Genomic DNA, 20,801 nt, shown 5'->3' with positions numbered 1-20,801 from the left:
GTCTGGACCCTGACCAACTGGGAAGACCAGCTGTACACGCGATGACCACCTGTGACCTACCTGTTACAGGTAGGACCCCTGTAGCATCATATCTGATGTCCAAGGGCCACACCGTTGAACCCCTTGGCAGGGGTCATTAGAGACTAGTTCCTCTCTGGAACCAGAAACCAAAGCCTGAGACAAGGTCACAGTACATTGTATGAATTTATTTGGTAAATTGTGTTAATCAAATTGGTTTTCCAATTGATTTTGCTAGGTCTTACACCTGACGTGTAGCCAATGTGTCAGGTTTCCCTAGGCTGAGTATGAATGAGGTCACATTTATGCCTAAACAGCAGCTCCTAGTCCCACTGGCTTTAGTAACACGAATCTGGGCCTTTTCTACAACTAAGTCCTGGGTTTCCCACACTCACTGGCTGCATTCTGCTGTACTTCAAGCCTAACACTGACCCTCCCCATTTCTGGTACTGCTGAGCCACCTGCCACTTGAGGACCCAGTGGACTGGTGACACACACCAGGCAAGTCTCCATTAACTCACTATTTTGGAATGAATCAGTGGGTTCTCAAACCCCGTTCTCCCTCCACCCCCATCTCCTGGTCCAGGGTCACCAATCTGACACAGCTGTACCCCTCCAGGAACCCTGTCCTTACCTTTCCCCAGTTTATGGCTCTAGATTCCCCGCTCTCTGTGGTAATGATATCTTGGAACATAGAGACCTTTCCACCATAGAGTGCTGCTGCTATAAACACACCAGGTTTTAGCTCTGGTCATCGATGGGGATGGTGGGTATTCAACCTACAAAAGCCTTTGCTCTGGGGGAATCTTGCCTGGCAGACACACTCGCGCATGGAGGGGACCACTTGACTCTGCTGGATGGGTGAACGGCTCCTTACAGGGAGAGAACACAGAGGAGGTGGTCCCAAGACCTACCCACACATGAATGAACCTAAAGCAGCTGTATAGCTTGGTGTCATGGGTGTTACTTCTGTCCAAGACAGCTATGGGACAGAACTGCATCCAAGGCTGGGAGCCTCATTTCTGGGTCTGCATAGGCCTGAATCGTCACCAATGGGTTCCTGGAGGCCCAGCCCTGAGGTGGGGCTCTGTCCTGGTACCCTCACTTCCCTACAGCTGCTGCCAAGGTCCTTAACTCTCTTCTTAAATATTCCTTCCTTGGCCCACAGATGGCTCTACATTGAATACTGCCACAGCCACCATGGCCTGGAAGTGCCTACCCTTCAATAGTTTCCAGTGGAGTGGAAGCTATAGACTTTCAGGAGGAAGCTGCCCTCCCTCCACCCTCCCTACTCACCTTTCCTATCACCCTCCATGTCTCAACCCTTCCTGCCCATCTGCCTTCCTCCTGCCCCTCCTCTTCTTCCCCCTCCTCTTCCCCTTCCTCCATCTTTCTCTCCCTCCATCTTTCCCTCCCTCCCTCCCTCCTCTTTCCGCTCCTCCTTTCCCCGACATCTTGCTTCACCTCTGTCTTCTGCTCTGTGGGCAGCTCCCAGGTTCTAGCTACAGCTCCATCTTCTCCTACACTCCCCACATGATCAGCCCACCCGTAGCCTCTTACCCTGGAGGATCTACCTAGTGTTAGCTTTTCTTCCTAAAGCACGTGAAGTCTCATGGGATTCTTCCCATCCCACTCCTTCCGTCTTGCAAAAACACCCCACTTTTTATCCTTCTAATCATTTCACTCTCTGGAACAGCTGAGTCACCGCAAGTGAAGCTTTCAGCTGTCACTGGGAGCTCCGGAGCCAGAGCCAGAGCCAGAGCCAGAGCCAGAGCCAGAGCCAGAGGAGGAGCCGATGAAGGCTCTCACGCTGATTCAGCTGCCTGTCATTTCCCTCCAGGAACTGGTGAGCCCCTCACCACCTTCCTCAAATCCAGGCCTTTATGCTGTTTGTGAAGATAGCCCTCCCCCAACCCCCAATCCCTGGCCAGCTTCCTAGATACTATCACCCATGCCAGCTGCCCAACCAGGCCCAATAAGGACAACTTCTTCATTCTGCTATGGCTGAACCAAGTTAAGACCAAGTCTTTCTCGTCGTTCTCTTTTTACTGGTGTAATGACCTCCTTCCCAGGCTGTCCAAGTTAGAAGGCTGGTCTCCTTCAAAAGAGCTCTCTTTTTAGGGTGAATCTTGCTTAGTCCTAGGACAGCGTTGCTACCAGATGCAACAGGAAAGGAGGCATCCAGTTCCAACTCTAGCCTGTCTCTTTCCTTCCCGGGGTACACTCTACTCCCTTGCCTCTCTGCCCCTTTCCACTCTGTCCCCATTGGCTTTGTCCTATCTCCTGTTTCCCCACGACCTGCTTCAAACAGCCCCCTCCCTCCACCTAATTCTTCTCAGCCCTTAAAAAGCCCTCTTTGTCCCCATTTCTGTGAGGTCGTTGCCAAGAGAACTTCAGAGCAGACTGGAAAAAAAGTACAAGCTTTCTCCATCTTGAAGGCATATTTCTTCCCCTAGCTCTGAATCTCCACAAAAACAGTCTAGATTCCCAGTCCTTTCTTTTCCGTTCTAGACTCTCCAACAGAATGGAAAGACAGGAAAGCTGAGAAACAGACTTTTCAAGCTACATTTTGTTTTTCGGTTCTTCTGCTTCATACATTTTAGACTTAGAAATGAAGACTTTCACCTGGTTCTTTAGCAAACTCAAAAAGCGTGACATCTGTCGCCCATCCAGGTGATGTGAAAAGGTCGTAGGAGTATAAAGAACAAAGATGGTACTCAGTGAGTGTCAAAAGGCAAGTCCAGGATGGTGTTTATGAGAATCTGGGACTCTGATTTCCTTCCCTTGAAATGGGTACCTTCCCTTAACCCCTGGAGACCATGGTATCCTGCTGGACCAGCTGGACTGCGGGAGGCCGCTGGGTCTTGATGCCCATGCGAAATTCTTTGATGACAAAGTAGTAGCAGAAAACATCAAGGCAGCAGTTGATGTTGGAGAAACACAGAGACAGCTGCAGGAACAAGCTGATGCCCTGCTTCACTCTGCAATCCAAGATAAAGCGGTTCCTCACCAGATACTGCAGGAAGAAGCCCAAGTGCACTGGGAGAAAGGAGACCACAAAGATGATAAGGTTGGTAGCAATGGTCCAGATGCAGGCTCTCAGTCGGTGGTCTGGACAGTGCAGTAGAATGTGAATGCTCCTATATGAGCAGAAGCCCATGATGCCCATGGGAAGGAGGAAGCCAAAGATCTCCAGGGGGAAGAAGACCCTGGCACTCCAGGTGCCATCAGACATGTTGTGGAAGCACTTATATTTCTCCACTTCCCTGTGGAAAGTATAGATGGGGATGCTTCCGATCCACACCAGCATCCAGATGATGCAGCAGATACCAAAGATTTTTCTGGGGGACCGGATGTGGCTGACCAGGATCGGGTACTGGAGGGCCAGGAACCTGTCCAGGCTGATGAAGCAGATGGTGAAGACACTCCCGTACATACTGATAAAGTAGAGGCACTCCACCAGAGTGCAGAAGGCCAGCGAGGGGGACTCCACTTGCGGCAGGACCATCTTGAACGGGAGGGAGAGCACAAGCAGTAAGTCGAAGACAGCCAGGTTGATCATGTAGATAGAAGTGGCGATGTATTCCAGTTGCCTCTTCTTCAGGAAGGCACTAAAGCCTCGGATGGCCAGTAGGTTGAGGACCAGGCCGAGGAAGAAGGTGGGGATGTGGACTGCCAGCTGCAAGGTACTGGTCAGCTTATCCACGGAATTGAACGAGCAGTTGTCACTCTCTGGCCGGCTCATGTTCTTGCCTGAAACACCAACAGTAGATGAGAGAGTTCCTCTCACTCCCTTGAGCTGATGAAGGCTCAACTTGGCAGAGAATGAGGAACACTTACCAACCCATGCTTAGTGTATTGCAAGCAGTGGGCAGAGAACGAGGGGCTGGGAAGATGGCTTGGGGATGAGGCCATGCAAGTACGGGGACTGGAGCTTAGACCTCCAGAACCCACATGCATTCTGGATGCTGGATGGGCATAGTGGTTCACTCATAATACTGCTGCATGGGAGGAGGGGGAGACCGAGATCCCTGCAACAAGCTGGTAGAGTAGCTAAATTTCAAGAGAGAGATCCCACCTCAGTATATAAACTGAAGGTGACTGAGGAAGACACCTGCCTTCAACCTTTGACCAGCACGTGCGCTCGCGCTGTCACACACACACACACACACACACACACACACACACACACCTACAAAAATTGGACTTTCTGTGCATAAGCCTCTCTCCTTTTCTAAAATCGGAGCTCTTATGGAAAGGAATAACAACACAAACCCTGAATCATACTGGTTTAAGCGAAGACAGAATTTCACACCATTGAAAACTGCCAGGCCTGGAGGTGTGCGTCTGTGGTGTGAACCTGTCATCCAGAAACTGGCAGGGGGCGGGGGGTGGGGGGAGAAGTACTGAGAGGGGATGGAGCACCCGCCTAGCACATACAGTACCTCTGGTTGGGTCTCTAGCAACACAAACAGGAGGAGAGGGCAGGGAGGAAGAGGAGGAGGGAAGAGGAGGAAAAGGAAGGAAAGGGAAAGTGCTGGGGTGCAGCCAGATCTGGGTTTCAGGCGTTGTTTAGAGGCTACAGTTCCTCTTTAAGCATGGGACCCTCTAGCTCCTTCACCCACTTTTTTTGATGTTGATTTTTTTTTTTTTTTGGTAGTTGACTCCACCCCTGACTGCAGGGAATATCCTGACCAGCTCATCACATTCCGCCCTGGACACAGGAACTGATTTGTCCACTGGGTCAAGGGAGGGTGTGTGGCCTGTCTGTGGCAATTAAAAGCAACCAGATCCATGCCTGGGTTCTTTCTGGGTGGCTTGGGATGAAGTCTGGAGCCTCTGCTGCCCTTGAAGAGAAATCCAGGCAGAAAATGAGTCTTCATGGAAGAAGGGACATTCCCAGAGGGAACGAAGTGGGAGACTGAGGTCAGTCTAGGATAAAGAACGGCCTTTAGAGGACAAGGACAGGAGGACCAGGGCTGGAGGTGTGCCTTCCCAGGGGCAGGGCCTTGGGCAGGCTCTGAACAGGTCTGGCTAATGAGTCTGGCCACTTTAGAAGGGTAAGATTGTCATTGTGGGGTTCAGTATAAAGGAATGGGTGCCTGGAACAGACTAAAAAAATAATCAGCCCATGCCTCCAGACTCCAGAGCTAGACGTCTAGAAAAACGATGAATTAGGACCTAATGCCAGCCTTTCCTCCTCTTCCTCCTCCTTTTTCTCCTCTTCCTCCTCTTCCTCCTCCTCCTCTTCATCTTCCTCCTCCTTCTTTCTCTCTCTCTCTCTCTCTCTCTCTCTCTCTCTCTCTCTCTCTCTCTCTCCCCCTTTCTTCTACTTCCCTCAAACAAGGACAAGCTGCTAACACGCCAGGCCCTAGACATTGGGTGGCAGTCTTCATCAGCACACATGGCCCCTTCATTTAGAGGCAGTTTCCACCTGGCCCCTTCTCTAACCACCTCAACACTAGGCACCTGGGAACAGGTACAGCCAAGGCCTCCTCCATCTCTCTTTTTGTCCCTCCTTCACACTCTAAGAGAGAAATCCCAAGAAGCAGAGAAGGGGTGTCAACACAGCCTGCCACCAGACAGAGACCCTGTACCCGTGGTCGGGTGCTGCTTTAAGCTTATGCTATTATACTGGATATTTTTAAACCTAAAAAAGCAATTTAGGCATTCAATAAAATATCCAAAGAATACAAAAGCACATGTCGCCTCTCTACCCTAGGGCCTCGGTTGTGCTGTCCAGAGCTAACCATGCAGGACAGCTGCTTGCAGATATTCTCTAGGAGTTTCTAGTTATAATCATATTTTTATAAACTTATACATAACTATGGTATATTTGAAATAAAAAAAAAAACTATACCTACAGTTCTGTCCCCTGCTCTTTCAGTGACCAATGCTTCTTAGCAATTGTTCCTCAGGAGTATACGTAACTCAGTTCTCTCTAGTAGCCACCCTGCATTCACTGTGTGGATGGAACGTCACTCATTTGACCAGATGCTTAGTAACAAACATTTAGGTTTCCAAGTGTCTTCCTGGGTAACAACGAATTCCATATCCCACATCTTGTGGCTTATTTCTTTGCTATGTCACCACCGCCCAGAGAATTCCCATTCCTTAGCTGTTTCTCATTGCTTACAGCTTCCTAGGGAGCACGTGAGAAGAAAAGATTTGGATATACTTGAGTGGGGAGCGGCAGAGGTGTGCGCATGTGTGGAGACAGAGATCGGTTGGTATCACGGTCCTTCTTTGTCATGCTCCACCTTTTTGCCCCTTTGTTTGTTTTCTGAGACAGAATCTCTCACTGAATCTGGAGCTCACTGCCCAGTGGGGCTACATGCATATGCTACTGTGCCCAACTTTTATGTGCCTGGGATTTGAACTCAGATCCTCATGTTTGCACCCACTTTACCCCTTGACTGCTGCCCCACTTTTAGGTACTTTAAAGATCCTAAGTGGAATATCATTCCCAAACTCTTTGTAACTCCTATTTAAAAGGAGGAAAAACTATACAATGGACATATTTATAAACAGACAGACCCTTTATTGAGTGTTATCTGTTAAACAAGTAAGGTACACCACGTGATCCAGATGGCTTCCTACAAGTCTGTACTTTCCTATGTGTGAGCTTTTCTTAGGCTCAAGTCACAGAGACACAGGAAAGCACCTCTCCTATGACAAGTACTTTAGACCTGTGCTAGCTAGTTTTATGTCAACTTGATACAAGCTAAATTATTCTAAGAGAAGAGACCTTCAATTGAGAAAATGCCTCCATAAGATCCAGCTATAGGGCATTTTCTTAATTAGTGATTGATGGGGAAAGGCCTAGCCTATTGTGGGTGGTGCCATCCCTGGAATGGTGGTCCTGGGTTCTATAAGAAAGCAAGATAAGCAAGCCATGGGGAGCAAGCCAGTAAGCAGCACCCCTCCATGGCTTCTGTATCAGCTCCTGCCTCCAGGACCTTATACTTCCATATTGCTGTTCATCATCACCGGAAGTCAGAACAGGAACTCACTACTTCAACAATGAACAACACATTATATGGAAGTGTGAGTGAAATAACCCCTTTCTTCCCCAAGTTGCTTTTGGTTATGGTGTTTCATCACGGCAATAGTAACCTCAACTAAGACAAGACCCCTGTGGGCTGTGTCAAGGAACCTCTGGCAAGGGTCTCAAACTCAGATCTCCCATGTAACTCTGCTAAGGGTAGGATGGATGGAAGAGACCACCTGCAGGAGACTTAAACGAAATGCAAGATGACAGGCTGCTTCCTCCTGACACAATAGGCAGAGTGCCCCAAGCCAATCTCAGAAATAGCTAGTCTGACTTGGAAGCCACCAGGTAAACTTTGGTGTGTCTGGCTATTGTATTTGGATGCCACACAAGCAAGGTTCAGATTCTCAGAACCTACCAAAAAAGCCCAAAATAATGATATGTTCCTGTAACCCCAGCTGGATCCCTGAAACTCATTGGCCAGCCAATCTGTAGCCATGAGCTTCTGTTTCCGTGACAGACATTGTCTCAAAACATAAAGGTAGAGAAAGCTTGAGAAAAGACACTTGACACTGACCTAGGGCCTACACATATGTTTATCAGCATGTATGCACGCGCACATACACACACACACACACACACACACACAAGCACTCGCGCATTCACACACACAAACACTTGTGCACGAGCTGGCTATGGTAGGACACACTTATAATCTCAACACTTGGGAGTAGAGGCAGGAGGACCATTTGAGCTCAGGAGTTCAAGATTGAATTGTATAGCACAGTGAGACCACCAGCAAAAGGAAAAGAAGGTTAAAAGCTGTGGTGGTTTGAATCAAAATGGCCCCCACAGGCCCACAGGAAATGACATTATCAGGAGGTGTGGCCTTTTTGGAGTAGGTGTGACCTTGTTGGGGGAAATATGTCACTAGGGGTGGGCTTTGCCTTATTGGGGGTGGGCTTTGAGGTTTCAGAAGCTCAAGCCAGGCCTAGAGGTTCACTCTCTCTTCCTGTTGCCTGTAGGTTCAGATGTAGAACTCTCAGCTCCTTCTCCAGCACCATGTCTGCCTGCATGCCACCATGCTTCCCACCATGATGATAATGAACTGTAAGCCAGTCTCAATTAAATGTTTTCCTTCATAAGAGTTATATAGTCATGGTGTCTCTTCACAACAATAAAATCCTAACTAAGACAGAAGGGAAGAAGGGAGGGAAGGAAGAGAGAACCAACAGACAGCAAGAGAAAATTGGTCTGGTCAAAAGTGATGATCTAAGCTGCTGGGATAAGTCTACACACACACACACAGAGAGAGAGAGAGAGAGAGAGAGAGAGAGACAGAGAGACAGAGAGAGAGAGAGAGACAGAGACAGACAGAGAGACAGAGAGATACAGAGACAGAGAGACAGAAACAGAGAGACAGAGAGAGAGACATGAGTCAGCTGTTGGCATCCTCAGCAAAACTACCTTAAAGGGTCTGTTTAAATTCCTGAAAGGCATCAAATAGAGTCTTCTCAGAAGGTGATCTCTCAGAAGGTGATCTCTGAAGCCAGAAGATGCTCTCTACAGACAGGCATAAAGCAACCAGAAATTGAAAAAGTTTCTTCCAGCTAATGGCAGAGTTATTAGAGGTCTGAAATATTAATATTCTCAATTCCCTCTGAGGGTCGAGGGGAAGCATCTTTTAAAGAGTCTTCAAAGGGAGCTGAAGTGATGGCTCAGTGGTTAAAAGCACCCACTACTTTCACAGAGGACCAGAGCTCACTTTTTAGCACCCACATGGAGAGTCACAATGATCTATAACTCCCCTGGGGGATCTGACGCCCTCTTCTGGCCTGTGGTGCAAATACACAAGCAGCAAGCTCTCAAACACATAAAATAAAAACAAATCTGTTTTTTTTTTTTTTTTTTTTGGAAATCTGGGTCATCACAGGAATGAGATAAGAAGGCCTAGCTGTACTCTGGGAAAAAGAAAAAACAGACATCTTTAGAAAAGACAAAGCTATAATAATAAAGACCAGTCCAGACTCAACCTAAGGCAGAACTAGGCACCTTCTGTTCCAGCCAACCCAAGCCTACAACAATCTACAGATAATATTGTCGGGACTGAGTTCCTTCAAGTCAGAAACAGTTGCTAAGACATAGCTAGACATCCAAGAAGCTGACTGAGGAGCAAAGCAGTAAGAGGGTGGGCTGGAGGTGGCTCTGGGTCATTTGCTTCCTGCAACCATGTGAGCCCTAAGAAATGACACTAACTTAAACAGACAGAAAACAAAATCCACTGAGAAGCTAGAGGCCAGTATTCATGCAAAACCTTAACAGAGAGCCATGCCCAGGTGTTCTGCTGATACCTTTATTTTATCTTGTTAATTATTTATATATTGATCTATTTATATTGCGGATAGCCTTCAATGCCACAGACATGCATCAATAAACCAACCATGTTCCTTGCGCACCTCTTTGGAAACACTTAACACCAGCAGAGATCGGAGGAAGAACATTTGGAAAGAAGACTCTCGTAACCTGCCAGATTGTCACTTGGGAGTGAAGAGCACAGAAGGCCTCTCTCAAATCATGTCCCCTCTTCCGAATACCGCTTCCAAGTTTCACGCTTCTGAGAGTTAACAAGAGAATTTAGAGTGAATATCAGGTGGGACTCCTTGGAACCAAGCTTGGGCAGCAGAAACTATAGAAGGGCCTTTGGAATGAACATGGTAGAGCCAAGAAATCATGACAGTAAGAGGTGATCTTACAAAAGGCTGGAGTATTGCTCAGTGGCAGAGCACCAGCAGAAAAGAGGCTCTGGTGATGTCCCCAGCACTGGGGTGGGAGGGAGGGGTAGCAAGAGCAGAAAATGTGTGTTCGTAAAGTTCAGTTCCAGCCACAGTTATAGTTTCAGGTGTCTCTGCTGGGGGTCTTGGAACACAAGCCCAAGTTAAGGGCAGTTGTATAATGTATGCAAATTGACAAGGAAGGAAGAAGCGTTTAGGTTGTAAGAGCTGTGGACAGTGAGTGACAGACAGTACCCAGGACGAAGCAGGTATTTGTTAATATTCCACAAAGGGGTCCGTGCCTCTGTTTTAATCTATTTAACCTTGATCTTTCTAAATTAAATTAAATTTGTGATTAATGTGTATTAATTGTGCATATTTCTAGGGTGTGGTATGATGCTATGGTCACACCAGAGCCTAAAGCATTTCTTCTCTTGGTTTTTTTTTTTTTTTTTCATATCTTCTGTCTTCAAGCTCCTCTCCTGCAGATCTTCATCAAACATAGGGTCAGCCATTGTGGGCCACAGCCACCATTAAAACTACAGAATACTAGAACTTAAAATGTGTTCTTTTATTATTATTATTGTTGTTGTTGTTGTTGTTGTTGTTGTTGTTAATTACAGAAATTTAAGTGTGAGATTTTAGTTTTTATTATTACATTTACTTTGTATGCATGTGTGTGTGTCCATGTATGTGTGTGTATGTGTGTGTGTGTGTTTGTGTACATGTGCCACAGCAAGTCTATGGAGGTTCCAGGGTAACTTATACAACTGGGTTCTCTTCTTCTACTATGTGGGTCCCTGGGACGGCAGGCTGTCGGGCTTGGCTGCAAGTGCCTTTACTCACTGAGCCGTCTCGCTAGGCCAAATGTAGGCTTTTCTTTCTTTTTTTTTTCAAAGAACCTTAAAGTAACCGGTGACTATTAAACATGGGCGTCTGTGAGAGTAGAAGGGAGGCTGGCTGAGAAGAGGAAGGGGGCAAGCAGACTATGTGAGGTAATGAGGAAGAATATGGTCAAAATACACAAGCATATACGAGAATGTCATCATAATGAAACCCACTATCATGTATGATTGGTATTTGATAAATCCTGTGGCTAGGACAGAACATCTATCTTCAAAATCACCGAAGACAATAAAGGAACAAGATCACCAGACTGTGCAACACAGCGTAACTATAACCGGAAAAGGAACTAAGCATAGAAATGATAGTAAATATGAAATATCCCCAAATTCTCAGTTCAGTTAAAAATTATTATTCAACCTGGGTGTAGTGAAGCACCCTTTTAACTTGGGAGGTAGAGGCAGGCACTGAGTTCAAGGCCAGCCTGGCCTACATAGTTCTAAGCCAGCCAGGGCTTCATAGTGAAATCCTACAAACCCCAGAAATAACGGACTCTGCTCTTATCAAGGACGCTCAAGTGACACGGTCTTCAGTGTGACAATCTCACGACAACAGAGAAAACAGAAACAGAAGCAAGCTTTGATAGCCAACGGCAGAACCAGCACTGAGCCTCAGGAATAAGGTCACCCGGCATTGGGAAGGTTGTCTGCTGAGGGAGCAGTGGGTCCGGCTGGGGGTGGGGGGTGGGGTGTCGATGAGGGTGTATGATGGAACTACAAGATACTCCGCTTGTGTGAGCTGCAGGCAATAATGAAACCTACTCTGCACCACAAATACATGCTAATAAAAATGTAATAAATAGAAAGGGGAAAGGGTTATTTTCTACTAATAAAGGGAAAATAGAGGCTGGGAGCACAGCTCAGTGGGAGCACGGCTCAGTGGGAGCATAGCTCAGTGGTAAAGCACTCGCCTGGTATGCACAGGTCCTAGGTGCTCCAGCAACACAAAAACTAAAGAAGGAAAGGAAGATAGAACCATGAAGGCCAGTGCCACAGTCCCGGGCACAGACAGCACAGTACAGAAGTATTCAAAGACAGAATTTAGAGATGAGCTAACCAAGGTGGTAGTGTCAGAGACTTTAGCAGATTCAAGTAAATCAAGCAGGAAAACACACATTAGAACAGAATTAAACAAACTATAATTGATATTACTTGACAGTTCTTGAGTCTTGTTTTAAGCAAGTAAGTAACCTATTGTTATCCTTATACATCAAAGAAACATTTGACAAAATGAATTATCTATCTAGAAATCGTAAAATACCCATCAAAAACACAAGGTAGGCTGGGCATGGTGGTTTATGCCTTTAATCCTGGCATTTAGGAGGTAGAGGCAGGAAGATTTCTAAGGTTGAGGCCAGTTAATCTAATATAGAGTTTCAAGCTGACCATACATAGTGAGACACTGTCAGAAAGAAAGAAAGAGAGAGAGAGAGAGAGAGAGAGAGAGAGAGAGAGAGAGAGAGAGAGAGAGGAAGGAAGGAAGGAAGGAAGGAAGGAAGGAAGGAAGAAAGGAAGGAAGGAAGAAAACAAGACAAACAGACCCTAGGCAGAAATTGTATTGTCTATATTCTCTGACCACATACAGAAGTATGGAAGAAAACAAAATGCTTGAGATGTAGTCAAGAATGCAAGAAGTTTTTGATTTGTTGTTAAAAAAAAAAAATCAACTTGCAGGATGCAGCCCAAACCATTTGGAGACAAATACATAGCCCTGGATGCTGTAATTTGTTTTTATTTTTTTTTTAAGAGGAAAAAGGGAGAAAGGGAGAAGAAAACTTCATAAGTGAATTAAGCAACCCACTAGAGCATTTAGAATTGGGGTGGGGAAGAGTCCCTAGGAAATTAGGAGAAAAATAAACATTAAAAGCAGAAAAACCAGAATCCGGAAGTGTACCGGAAGTGTGGGGCAGGGGCCGATTCTGTGCTAGACCAGCACGCCATTTTCTAAAGCCATCCTTGGCAGTGATCAAGAATGCAAACTGAAATGTTCATCCAGAAGTAGGAGGCATTAAGCCCTGAGAGGAAGGAGATAACTGTAGCAAGAGACGCTCCCCCCCCCCATACAGCCACACAAACCCTTCACACAGCTGAAGACTCACAACACGAAACACCAGTTACCAAACCTGAACAAGATGGAGAAGTATCCACTAGACTAGTAATCATGAAAGAAACAGTGGGCCATCAAAGATTGCTCATGAATCGAGCAGGCGCCTTTTTCAGGGTTTTAAGTGACTGGTGATTCCCAGATGCTATGAACTATGTCACGTAATCTTTCGTGAGCATCTGCCGGCAAAGTTCGCACAAGTACCAGACTTGATATGTGTAGCACAAAGAAGAAAAACTAGTGCTCAGATTATACATGTGGCCAGCCTACTCGAGAGGCTGCCAGGTAGAACTCAGTACGCTATGATTATAAACACCGTGGCTAAGTCAGACCTGTGGCAGAGATATAAACTACTTTCGATGAAGACATCTACAAACACTGTGGGTCACATCATTTTAAGGGAAAATAAGAAGCTATCTGCTTATATAAATAGTTTTTCATGACAGTTATTTAAATGAAGAAATAGAAAGTACTTCTTAGAATAAGAAGTAACTTGCTGACTCCATAGCAACTTTGTGTTTAATGGTAAAATAATAAAAGCATTCTTATTGAAATCAGACACCAGCACTCAGATATCCCAGATAATGTGCCGAGACATCTGACAAAAATAAGATAAAATGAGGTGCCACTCCCATCTCATCTCCCCCCACCCCCACCCCCACCCCCACAAAATCAATAATAAAAGCACAGTCAGTGAATTGAAACTATTAGATTCCATCAGTAAGAACTGACATAGGTCTTTATCTGATGATAAGCAACTGAAGATACTCAGACTCATTAAGAAATTGCATTTGACAAAAATCAAACCAGAGGAAAAAGCTAGATGAAAATTTAACATGTGACAGCCTGTTTATTAGAATAATTGAAAAGACAAGGCCAAGGTACAATCCTCAAAACTGAGAGAGACAGAGAGACAGAGAGACAGAGAGACAGAGAGACAGAGAGACAGAGAGACAGAGAGACAGAGAGACAGAGAGACAGAGAGATAGAAAGAAAAAGGGTCTGGAGAGTTGCCGCAATGGTTAAGAACACTTGTTGCTCTTCCAACAGACCCAGGTTGGATTCCCAGTACCCACATGGCAGACCCTACTCATCTGTAACTCCAGTCCTAGAGCATCTGAAGCCCTCTTCTGAATGCTGTGAATACCCAGCACACATTGTACAAACACACACAGAGACAAGCACTCATGCATGTGCAATAAATACATTTAAAAAATTAAAAAAAAAGAAAACAGCCCAGCTTTGTAGAATAGAAATTTTCTTTTGTAAAAGTTAACATAAAATAATATACTAAATAAAACAAACTACAGCAAATATTTTAGATAAGCAATATCTTTCTCTCTGAGGAGATGCTCCAGAAACAGACAAACGACACAAAAAAGGATTTACTGAGAGATAAAATGTTCATCAGGCTCGGGAAGCCAGCAAGGACTCATCAATACTCAAATGAATATGCAAGCCCGTACATGGCACACACGCTAGAATATTTGGTTAATCATAAGCCACAAAACCCATATTAGCTTTCTATTTAGTAACTCGTAGACTTTAAGCAAACTATGGAAAAGGAGAAAAATATGTAGAGAAACGTGTTCTTTTGGCATTTATTTATTTATTTATTTATTTATTTTTCGAGACAAGGTTTCTCTGTGTAGCCCTGGCTGTCCTGGAACTCACTCTGTAGACCAGGCTGGCCTCGAACTCAGAAATCCGCCTGCCTCTGACTCCCAAGTGCTGGGATTAAAGGCGTGCGCCACCACCGCCCGGCTTGGCATTTTTTTATAATAATGAAAAAGTACACACATTAAAACACTAAGCAGTGGTTAAATTCACTACAGTAAATTCACTGAATGGAAAATTTTTTTGATGCTATGTTTATGCTGACTAGGTTACATAAAAACCCACAAACTATGAAATTATACATTCAGAATGATTGCAAGTGTGATTTTTAAAAACCCACACACAGAGAGAAAAAAAAAAAAAACCCTAGAAAAAAATTTCCATATGCCTGACAGTGTTATACTCTAGCAATTTGATGGTAGGTGGTTTTTTAATTACTGTCTTTTTATTTATTAATTTTTATGTATATTCTTGCCACAATAATACAGGAAAACATGGAAGCAATATAAGATATTTTTAAAACTATGTCAAGTGCCAGGAACGGAAGGAAAATGATAAAAATAGCTTTTGAAACAAAGTGTGGTCTGGATGAACCAGGCAAAGTAGTGAAGGTCACATGACACAAAGAGATGCTTTGAGCTACCCTGCACCAGCTGAGGGGCAGCACCTTCCCAGGTCAGACAGAATCATTTGTCTGCTTGCTTTTGGGAGACAGGAGTCTCACTATGTTACTCTGGCTGGCCTGGAGCTCACTGTGTAGACCAAGCTGGCCTCAAACTCACAACGTTCCAAATGTATCCACTATTTTAAACTTCTTTTCTTCTTCTTTTTATTAAAATACCCAGGTGGAAGGGTTCATATCTGTAATCCCGACACCTCCAAAGCTGAATCAGGAGAAGCGCAATTCAGACCAACCTGGGCTATTTGATATCCAATCTCAAAATAAATAAATAGATAAACAAACAAACAAACAAATAAATAAAGTGGGTGGAAGTAATGATATCTAATATATAACTCTCTCAGTTTGGTGAGCTATTAAAAGACATAGATGCAGATGCCAGAGGTTTGTTTTTTTTGTTTTGTTTTGTTCCCAGATTTGATATTTAGGTTAAATGATCTTATTTGAAAAGACAAAAGGAAGAGAAATTTTATGATAGAAACTGAAGTTGAAAAAAAAAATCAGTCTCAATTGGGGGGGGGGGGTGTCAGTAACTCTCCTGAAGTTAATGCAAACACAATAAAGAAATTTAATATTAATGTTTTCTATGGAAAAAGGAGCATTCACTTAAAAATCCAAATATATCTTATGGGTAAGAAACAGAATATGAAGAGGCAGGGGGATGCTAAGATGATATGGCTTCAGTTTGACTCATGGGGGGTGGGGGGGGGCTTGTGGTACGATAAACGAGAAAGAAATGGGAAAATATTTTTTTCTAGTCAAAAGAATTACTAGAGCAGCAGAGACCCTATGAGGATAATAGCTATGACAAATAATGAAATCTGAACCACTGAATTTACATTCCAATGAACGTGGTGAAGAAATACATGCTGGGAGTGTGCCAGAAAATGCAAAGCAAGTAAGAGAAATGGAAAAGTAACTGTAGTTAGTGACTGTGGTGATTGACCCTAAAAATACCATTAATCAAATAAAGAAGGCAAGTTCTCTGGCCAGCCCCGTTCCCAGGAGAGCTAGCTGCACAGACCAGAGAGCCTGAAAGGAGGGAGTCTCTGTGGACAGGAGGGTCTCATGCAACATCTGTCCCACTCCTGAGTGCCGGACACACTGAAGAGCAAAGTGGTTCACATTCCTGCTTGGAGCACTAACAAGTTATTGGAGGATCTGAACCCCGAACAACCACAGTTCCTTACCTGACATGGAACGAATTCTCACTCACTTCAAAGACTCTCTAGAATAGACAACTCGAGTGAGAGATAAAAATCCGGAAGCGTGTTACTGAAATATCGGAAAGGAACCAACGGAGACTCAAAAACACAGATGGAGTTGCAGCAAATGAGAATTTCTAGGTATTCTTTCCTACACACAGGAAAATAAGAAAGGGGTGATCCAAGACTACCCTGACACAGGTTAGAAGAGGCTACAGTAGCTGTTGGTGGCTTTTGTCACCCTAGGCCCCAAGGCTGCCTGGTTGCAGGGGCTGCCGGTGAAGGGCTGCAGGACCAGAGAAGAAGCAGATGAGCTGACCCATAGAGGGGAGAGTCCATCCTCCGGGCTCAAGACAAGTTCCACAGTTTGGGGAGTGGGGGCAGGGGAAGGGAGGGTGCATAGGAAGAGTGGCCACCCGGTACTTCAGAGAGCCAGCATATTTCTCTGTAAGTACTTCTGAGAGCAAAGAGGTCTCACTGTGAGCGATCTCCCTGTCATTACTGGCATGCAAGCAAAAGCAAGAGAGCTGCTAATCCAGAATATTGTAGAAAAAAATGCACACACACACACACACACACACACACACACACTATGGTCTTGTTGCAGGATGTTTCTGTTTGTTTGTAGCCCCGAAATAAAATCTTCTCTTGACATTGTGCTGTTTTCTAAAGCTTACTAAAGAGAAAGAATACCCATCACACTAGAAGCACTGGCGCTGGGTTCTGGTTCACTCCTGGCTCTGCCGGGAGTCTTGGCTTTAGCTGTTCTTGCCTATCCATAAAACCTTTCTCAGTCCTGGACCTTTGGAGTCAGCTTCACCACACTCTACCACTCTTCGCACCAGCTCCACCATGCAACAACATGAACTCGGAGAGCTGTAGCCCCTGTGCCCAGGGTGCCACACTAGGGAAGAGAGTCCGAGCTGTAAGGCTCAAGAGCAGGAAGCTCTCCTTTCCCTAAAGTGGCCCACGTTTCCCAAACATTACAGGTAAAGGAACAGCACACGCACAAATGGATGTTTACAGGCAAACAGGATGTCCCCTCCCCCATACTGCAGCAAGCTCACCAGTCCTGCCCACCACTCACCCAGACACAGACAGTACCCTGATCACTGCGAGCACAGCTGGTGTGGCTTCAGGAATTCAGCTGGTGGGGTCCAAGCACTCCTTTGACCAGTGCAGGCCTGTCCAGTTTCCCATCTTGAAGCCCTGGTGTTCTTGGGATTCCCAAGTTAGAATGTAAACACCAAACCAAAAGCAGCAAAGATGACTGCCTAAGCCCGGCCTCTGCAAAGCAGAGTTCGAGGAGACGAGGTGGTCAGTAAAATGCTCACTTTACAAGCAAGAGGTTTCAAGTGTGAGCCTCAGCACCTGCATAAAACTAGATAGACGCCTGAAATCCCAGGTCCGGAAAGACAGAGACAGGAAGCCTCCAGGGGCTTGCTGACTAGGCTAGTCAAGTCAGTGAGCTTCAAACCCAGTGGAAGACCCTGACTCAAAAAGTAAGGCAGAAAGCTATTAAGGAAGACACTCGACATTGACCTCTGGCCTCTATACACACACACACACACACACACACATACACACACACACACAGAGGCATCCATGAACACACAAACACAGACACACACAGGCATCCATGAACACACACAGACACACACACACACAGGTATCCATGAACACACACAGACACACACACACAGGCATCCATGAACATGTACACAGAGAGACATCCATGAACATACACACACGCACACACACACACACACTCAAGCACTCAGGTCTGTAATCTCAACGCTTTGGGATTGGGGAAGCAGCTGTAGCAGGAGAATTACCATGAGTCCAAGGATAGCCTGAGCAACATAGTAAGTTCTAGATCTGTCTGAGGTTCAGAGTAAGTGCTAAAAGCAGAAGGGAAATTCAGCAGGCATAGAGGGAGCAACCTGGACTCACATCAAGCAGCTGCATTTCTGGTCGCCCCACGGGAGCTGCCCTCTGGGGTCAAGTGGGGCTGTTAGGAATCATCTCTGTGCCAGGCAGTGGTGGTGCATGCCCTTAATCCCAGCACTTGGGAGGCAGAGGCAGGCGGATTTCTGAGTTCGAGGCCAGCCTGGTCTAGAGAGTGAGTTCCAGGACAGCCAGGGCTGCACAGAGAAACCCTGTCTCAAAAAAACCCAAAAACAAACGAACAAACAAAAAAAACCATCTCTGTGCAGCAGGGCAGGTGTCCCTGCTGTCTAGTAATGATGGCGTGATGAGAGAAGCCTGTCTTCTTTGCCTTTATATCACCATCCCACACAAAAACTGGTCCTTGAGAGGGTCTTACTAATGAAAGGAAGGCAGGAAGGCAGGCAGGCTGATCTGTTGCAGTGACTAGTGACCCCTTAAGGGAGCAAATTAGAGATGAAAAGAACCTTCTATGAGGGTATGGGTGGTACTTTGCACACCCCTGCCCCCATCCCACCCCCACCATGAATAGCACAAAGCCCAGTCCAGGACAGAACAACAGACATTTTCTGATCTGGCCTTACTGGCAAGGAAGAATCTAGAATTTTCAGGGCTCTAAATGCTGGTATGTTTTCTCCTCCAGACTGTCTAGGAGACGCTTGGCTCGAGTTGAAGAACAATCACTTTATAGGAGCGCAGTCTGAGCTGACCGCTTGCTCGCCAGGGTATAAGCAGGCCCCATCATGTACTACCCTCAACAGCCCAGTAAAAAGACTAATACCACTCAACCCCAAGAGAGGTAAACTGAGGCAAGCAAATGATGAAGCTGGTATGCAGCAGGGTTTTGGCTCCTCCACCCACGCATGGTTTGTCAGGAGCCTCTTGCCTGGGGGTTGTTGTAGGACTCCTGAGAATATGTAGTCTCTGGTACTTGGTGATTTCCCAGCAAGATTTCAGGGGAGTGGACTGTGGGCCAGTGGAGATTGGTGGCACGCAAACCAAGATGGCTGGGGAGGGCTCCTTCACTGCCTACGGGGAGCTTCCCCCGCCCTGCAACCTTGACTCAGATCAGGAGGAAGTTGAGGCTTCATAGAAAAATGTCACCCATTATCAGGGACAAACCAGGTCTGCCTGCTGCCAGCTGCTGCTGTCACGGAGAGCACTCATTGATGGTCTGCTACATGGGGAAGTCCACTGATTTTGGACAGGTATGGACAGAGCCCAGACCTTCAGGAAAACAAGGTCAGGTCAGAGGCACTGGGCCTCAGTTTCTCTAAATGACCAAGAGACTGTTACTTGTAGGTAATCCAGAGCAGCTGATTAAGTTTTGAGGTGTCATTTCTCCTTCAGGACTCAGCCACCTGCAAGTTCTAGGCAGAGCTACTTCCCCTCTTCAGGCCTGAACTTCCTTGGGGGTTGGGGGTGGGTGCAGGGGTGGGGCCAGAGACTCCCAGGCAGCTCCAAAGTTAACCTGTTTGGCTTAGAGGCTCTTCCTCGGGGGGGGGGGGGGCAAAAAAAAGGGTTGGGCATGGTCAACACCCCTCTGAGCAAAACTAAACTGTTGGGCAAGGACAGCAGATTTTCGCAGAGGGGGTCCACTCTCTTCCGTCCCCTTAGATGTACACTCACCCAGCTTCCAAAACAATAAGAGTCAAGAATGGGGGCAGGGCGTGGATGTGAGGGTGGAGGGTGAGGAGTGTAGGCTGTTGGGGATGAGAAGTTTTCTTCTCTCGCAAGAACATCACTCAAGAACAGAGAGGAGTTGAAGAGGGTCACCAGGACACATTTAACACATTTGGTTCAGGACAGGGAACCACTGGCCGGAGAGGACAGTGGTTAATGAAAAATTTCAAATTTACAACGTGAATATGAGCAAGACCTCATGATCCAGTTTGGGCTTATGTCAGCTCCACACACGGGTGTCTGCAAAGGTGGTGAGCAGATGTTTCCCTGGGGCCGTTCTTCAAAGGAAAGCTAGCCAGCCCCTGCAGGATGCTTGGCAAGGAGCCCTCAGGCAATTAGGAAAGCAGCGCTGGCTGCAGCCCTTGTGCCAGGAGGAGCCAGGGGGCCCCTCCGAGTATCAAGGCAAGGCTATTTTTATAGATCATGCCTGCTGTGACTTTCATGTGTCTACAGGAATAGAAACTCCCTAAGGTGGGTCTGAGTGATTCATACTGGTACACGGGTGCTCCCTGCATTACACATCGGCTTCTGTAGGAAGCAGGGGTCCTTTAGAGCTCAAGCTCACTGTTCAGTGACAACGATGGCAGGTATGAGATAGCCATTCCAGCCCGCACTGTCTTTCATTCTGATCACCCTCAGACTGTGTGATGGGTACCACCATGCACATTCACTGGACCTGGACAGAGAGACTAAGCTGCCCTAGGAGCCAGGACAAGTCCCTGAGCAGACACCTTCCTTAAGTGAGGTGCCTTCGGTGTTCCCAGCCACACCCTAGCCAGAGCCAGGCTACAGGGCAAGGTAGAGCATCTAGACCAGGCCATAAGACCAAGGCTGCTGAAAACTTGACAGGCAGGAGACACACAGGGGTCCTATACCCACCATGT

The 20,801-nt window shown here is 46.2% G+C and overlaps 1 protein-coding gene across 2 annotated transcripts in view; it reads right to left on the bottom strand.

The window, feature by feature from the left end:
* Window positions 1-1,459: 1,459 nt before the first annotated feature.
* Window positions 1,460-20,801, bottom strand: part of Gpr55 (G protein-coupled receptor 55) — a 44,937-nt gene continuing 25,595 nt past the window's right edge. For both annotated transcript variants that reach the window (XM_076914877.1, XM_076914876.1), the window contains exon 2: window positions 1,460-3,771. In XM_076914877.1, the coding sequence (XP_076770992.1) occupies window positions 2,822-3,763 (942 nt within the window). In that variant the 5' untranslated portion in view covers window positions 3,764-3,771 and the 3' untranslated portion in view covers window positions 1,460-2,821. The remainder of the gene's footprint in view (window positions 3,772-20,801) is intronic.

The sequence above is a fragment of the Arvicanthis niloticus genome, chromosome 17, assembly GCF_011762505.2.
Source record: "Arvicanthis niloticus isolate mArvNil1 chromosome 17, mArvNil1.pat.X, whole genome shotgun sequence".
Classification (NCBI taxonomy): domain Eukaryota; kingdom Metazoa; phylum Chordata; class Mammalia; order Rodentia; family Muridae; genus Arvicanthis; species Arvicanthis niloticus.
Note: the sequence above shows the minus strand (reverse complement) of the source record. Positions and strands in the feature narration are given on the sequence as shown.